Source organism: Calliphora vicina, chromosome 2, assembly GCF_958450345.1.
Source record: "Calliphora vicina chromosome 2, idCalVici1.1, whole genome shotgun sequence".
Classification (NCBI taxonomy): Eukaryota; Metazoa; Arthropoda; class Insecta; order Diptera; family Calliphoridae; genus Calliphora; species Calliphora vicina.
In genome coordinates this window covers 40,273,233-40,279,283 of record NC_088781.1, presented here as the reverse complement: position 1 = coordinate 40,279,283, position 6,051 = coordinate 40,273,233, and the positions used below count along the sequence as shown (strand labels likewise).

Sequence of the window (6,051 nt, the reverse complement as noted above, 5' to 3'; positions counted from 1 at the left end):
TTTGTATCCATAATTTTATTTTAAAACAATTCGCCCACAAACACTGCATTATCAATATAATTTGAATTTTTTCTTATTATTTAAGCCTAAAAATATACTCCATTAGTAAAACCAATTAAGAGTGCTATACTCTTCAGTACCGATTCATCTAAACCCTTCACCAAGTATACTTTAAAATAAATATTAAAAACAATTTTTTTAATGAAAATAAATTATTTTGTAAAAAAAAAGTTTGGTATAGAAAAACATTTGGTGAAAAAAAATTTAGACAAATTAATTTTTTGGGAATTTTTCCAATTTTTTATTCCAAATTTCTTTTTTTACAAAATAATTTTTAAAAAAAATTTTTTTGTTGCAAAAAAAAAATTGGAAATTTTGATGAATAATTTCTACATACATATATAGTAAAACCAAGATTTTTGCTTAAATCTGAGCCATTAAAAAAATGTCGATTTTAAATAGCAATCTAAGTTGGACTATAACGGATATATTGACTTATCAATGATGTATGTAAGTTATCAGGGGACTTCGGGAAGATGCTTTCAACAGACAAATAGATGGACAGGCAGACGGATATGACTATATCGACTTCGCTATCTAAAATGATCCAGAATATTTATACTTTATGGGGACGCAAGTGAAAACTATGGAATGTGGACCCTTGCCACTCACGGTGAAGTCTATAATTATAATCTGTCCACTCATTCTTTTAATTCGCATATAAATGGTAATTCTCTTTCACAGTCATTATCATTCCAATCGAAATCATTCTCCCATGTGTGTATACACTTCTCATGGCCACTTTTATCGTTCGGTTCTCCGGCATGCCATAAAAATAATTTTATATTTTCACCATTTTCAATCCACTTGAAAATACCATTAACTTTATAGGCACCCAACCAATAGGGGAAGATGCGACCTATAAATAGAAATTATTAAAAAAGTTAATAAGTTACATTATATCTATAAAGCATTTTTGGACTCACCATATTTAGCTTTTATGATCGATTTTAAATACTCAAATTCATCATAGTTTTCAATTGTGAAGAGAGACATGCTCATGTTTTTACAATAGTCGACTGCCTTCTGCCATGTTAACTAAAATTAAAATAAAAAAAACAGATAGAAATAAAATAAAATACATATTTGGAAATATATAAAGCCTTATTCAGTAGTTCTTCAAGCAAATTTCAATCCAAAACTTAACTCACATATTAATGAAATTTTAAATTTAAAAGTCTATATTAAACATCACAGATTATATTTGCTTCCCGTGGTACAGAAATGACATTATTGTTTAAATACCACTCAAGTTAAATGTTCAAGTGTTCCTTATACTGTTTAATGGCTTTTGAAACTGTGTGACCAAGAACTTTCAAATCTTTTGGAATTTTTTTTAAAGTCAATATGGATTTTTATGAAAAGTTTTAAATATTTTTTCATGTACTTTTATATCGGTGACCATTTTTACAGAAATAATAGTTGAAAATTTATGATTTAATGAATAATAAGGTCTGTGCAACTAATCAGCTGATCGTTTTTTGCCCCTTTGTATTTACATACTGTGCTTGTCAAATTGTTTGTCAAATTTTTTGGTCTTGAAAATGGACAACCAAAAAAATTTCAGAACAAAATGTCCGACTGATATTTCAAATACTAAACAAGTAAGAGAGCTATATTCGGCTGTGCCGAATCTTATATACCCTTCACCAAATTATACTTCAAAATACAAATTTAAAATATTTTTAGGTAAACAAAAAATTTTTTTGTCCAGAGTTGTTTTTTAATTTTTTGGAAATTTTTTTTTTCGAATTGTTATTTTAAATTTTAAAATTTTATTTTTAAATTTTAAAAAAAATTTTATTTGTTTTTAAATTTTTTTTTTGGTGAAAAAAAATTCCGGTTAAAAAATTTTTTTGTTTTTAAAATTTTTTTTTTTTTTGGTGGGAAAAAAATTCGGATTAAAAAATACTTTTTCCGATTTTGTCCCATTGTAGGCCCAACTTACTATGGTCTTATATACGTCGTTGCAAAGGTCTTTGAAATATCTATCATTAGATATCCATATTGTGTATATTAATGACTAAGTAATCCATATATAGGTCAAAAACAGGTAAAAAATCGTGGATTTTGGACAATTTTGCTGATTTTTAATAGGAAACTTCTCGAAAGCATGCCTGACAGAATTATTAAAGATTTGGATCCCAAAGATATCTGGGGTCTTCAGAAAATTGATTTCAACAGACAGACGGACATGGCTTAATCGACTGCGCTATCTATAAGGACCCAGAATATATATACTCTCAGGTCTCGTTTTATGCGATAGATGCTTTCCAAAAAAAATCGCATAAATTGAATTTGCATAAAACGATAATCTGGCTTCATATAAAAACTAATGATTCGTTCTAAAATTCTGAAAAACCGTATAAATTCAGATTTTAATTAAAAAATCAACAAAAATATATTTATTTTATTAATTAAAACAATAAAAACAAAACACGTTAAAAAAAATAAACAAAAATATAATATTAATTCATTAATTACAGAAAAACCGAAAATGATCCAAAAAATAATGATTTATCTGAATCACTGAATAGTTGTCTTCAACGTTGTAGAATTGGTTCAACGTCACTTTCATTACTAGTTGATATAATCATGTTGTTATCATTTTCATCACTAGAATTTATGAAAAATTGATTGGGGACGAGATCAACGAATTTTTGAGGGCTTCAATTGTTTCTTTTCTTGCAAAATAATTTATCATAAAACTTTTCAATTTATAATTTTTAAGTTGCTTATGCAACTATTGATATTCAGAAAACTGATCAGTCAGTCCGCGTTGAATCTTTAATGCTCTCTCCGTATCTGGATCCATATTAAGAATAAATATTTTGTAAAATAAAACAAGTAAGAAAGTGTGGTCGGTCAAGCCCGACCATATAATACCCTACACTAAGTCAAAGACATTTTTCTTTTAAAATTTCAATAATTTATATTTTTATATGGGAGGCTATGATCAATTATGGACCGATCACCATGAAATTAGGTCGTGCGATTTATTTCTATATGAAAGTTTACTATGTTGAATTTTGTAAGTATACCAACATTTTTAAGCGATTTATACACGTTAAAGTGATTTTCGGAAGCATGTCTATATGGGAGCTATGACTAATTATGGACCGATCGTAACAAAATTTGGTGACATGAATTTTGTATATATAAAACTTATTTTAATCGCAATTTGTGGAGATACATTTATAAATTTAACATTTATGACCGATAAAGTCCAATTTCGGAAGGACATTTGTATGGGGGCTAGGTGAAATAATGGACCGATTTCAGCCAGTTTCAATAGGCTTTGTCCTTGGGTCGAAAAATTAACATATACCAAATTTTATCAAAATATCTTCAAAATTGCGACCTGTACTCTGCGCAAAAGGTTTACATGGACAGCCAGCCAACCAGACGGACGGACAGACGGACATCGTTTAATCAACTCAGAAAGTGATTCTAAGTCGATCGGTATACTTCAAGGTGGGTGTTAGACTAATATTTTTGGGCGTTACAACCATCTGCACAAACGCATAATACCCTCCCCACTATGGTGGTGTAGGGTATAAAAACTATAACGATTATATCAGTGATTCAAACTTGGTTTAATTTAAAACAGCAAAAAACTTCTAAAATTTCAAAATCTGTCAAAATTCTATAAAAAAATCTTCAATTTAAAAATCCCATAAATTGGAATCCTCATAAAAAAAATCCGCATAAAACGAGACCTGAGTGTACTTTATAGGGTCGAAAAGTTATATTGTTGAAATTACAAAAGGAATGACAAACTTATAGGTGAAATTCATGAAACTTTCAAGGTGAAATTTACCACTAATATCTTCTAATAATATAGAATTTAAAACTAACCAAATCGGTAAATAAATAAGTAAAATAAGTACATAATTTATACAAAATGTCCAGCCACCGTTACACGTATTATATTGAAAGTTTCACTACAGTATATAACACTCTTAATTGCTTAAGTTTGAGTAGTTCCCCAATGAATTGATAACAAACACTATCAGCACTTTGATCACAACATAACTGGTTAAAAATAAATATTTTCTTTGTTCTCATTGGTTACACAAAAAACACACACAATTTGGTACTTTTTAAGCTACAAAAAGTACTTCTTTGTTTAAACTTCATTCAGTAACATTATAAAATCTCATAGCTTAGCTTGATAGACAATTCTCTCTAGTATTAAGTTCATTTTATGGCATGACCTGCATTAACATTTTGTTGTATTTCATTATTTATTAAAATATATTCATGTTTCTTTCAAAACACGGATTATTTTATATTTTATTCATTTCCACTTACAAATTTCTGTTCTTCAATCAAATATGCCTTATTAATAGTTTTGGCTGTCTTCACTTTATTGTTTAATAAACAAACTAAAATGATGTTTACAAACAAAATAATTTTAAGCCGGTCTTTGACAATCATTCTTTCTGTATCGCTCTCTTTGAAATTGCTTGAACAACTGAATACATGTGCGAGCACACATTCTTGAAGTTCAAAGATTTGAAGCTGTTTAACAGCTTTTAAGAGATTAAATTCTTACACGCTACATGAGATTGGCTGGGTATAGGAGGCTAAGTTATAAGATTGCTATAAATTCATTTGAAACTTTTTAACGACACTGTCCAACAAATTGAGACTTTTCGATTGGAACAGAATAGCGACCCTATAATTTTGAAAGGGCATGTTGAATAAACTTATTGTCCAGCTGGTCTGAATTTTTTTTTTTACAGTGGGTCAAAGTTTTAATTATACTAACTGAAAAAAATGTTGCAAGTTAATATCTGAGAGAATTCTTATTATCAGAATTATATTGTTGAATTTTATGGGGATCATTTTTGTGGAAGATCTTAACCCCCTATCTCCTCTCTTTAGGGCTCAAATTGACCCATTTTCCAAGAAAATCAAAAAAGTCCTTTCAAAAAGGACATTTAAGGATTTAAATATTCTACGAAAATTTTTGCAGGAAAATTTTAGTGGGGGTCAAAAGTTGTAAATTAAGCTCTTTACGCTTAATTAGCAAAATTACACTTCACACATTTTTTTAAAAAATCGACAAGAATCCAAGTATGATTCGAATAAGCTGAAATTTAAAATATAAATAGCCCTTAAAAAGATCTACAGAAAACATGCATAAATACGTAGGTTATCACTTTTAGGTCAAGAGTTATTAATATTTATTTATTTTTATACCCTTCACCTTCGTGAGAAGGGTATGTATAAGTTTGACATTCCGTTTGTAATTTCTACATTTTTCATTTCCGACCCTATAAAGTATATATATTCTGGATCCTTATAGATAGCCGAGTCGATTAAGCCATGTCCGTCTGTCCGTCTGTTAGTTGAAATCAATTTTCTGAAGACCCCAGATATCTTCGGTATCCAAATCTTCAATAATTCTGTCAGACATGCTTTCGAGAAGTTTGATATTTAAAATCAGCAAAATCCGTCCATAGATAACGGAGATATGAGCAAAAAACCGGGACAACCTCGATGTTTGACCTATTTTTGATCAATATATGGATTACTAAGTCATTAATATAGACAATATGGATATCTAATCATAAGTTGGACCTACAATGGGTCAAAATCGGAAAAAATATTTGTTGACCCGAATTTTTTTTTCATCAAAACATTTTTTTTGTCATAAATTTTTTTTCCAAAAAAAAAAAAATTAAAAAATTTTTTTTTAAAAAATTTGAAAAAAACTTTTTTAAAAAAAATTAAAAACCAATTAAAAAAAAAATTTAATTTTGTTTACCTAAAAATATTTAAAAAAATGTATTTTAAAGTATAATTTGGTGAAGGGTATATAAGATTCGGCACAGCCGAATATAGCTCTCTTACTTTTTCTTTTAATTTTGCTCGATATTTTTTTAGTTTTTAAGATACGTCGATCCTACGGTGCACATTTTTTTGCAAAAATTATAAGGAGTGGTCGTAGAATGCTGAAATTTGGCACCGAGAATTATATGG

General features: G+C 28.5%; 1 protein-coding gene across 1 annotated transcript; it reads right to left on the bottom strand.

The window, feature by feature from the left end:
• On the bottom strand, positions 1-4,524 carry LOC135951449 (lectin subunit alpha-like). The gene is made up of 3 exons (XM_065501107.1): positions 4,375-4,524; positions 987-1,098; positions 1-919 (listed from the first exon to the last, which is right to left on the bottom strand). The coding sequence occupies exons 1-3, from the start codon at positions 4,498-4,500 to the stop codon at positions 702-704; spliced, it is 456 nt and encodes a 151-aa protein (XP_065357179.1). The 5' UTR covers positions 4,501-4,524; the 3' UTR covers positions 1-701.
• Positions 4,525-6,051: the final 1,527 nt, after the last annotated feature.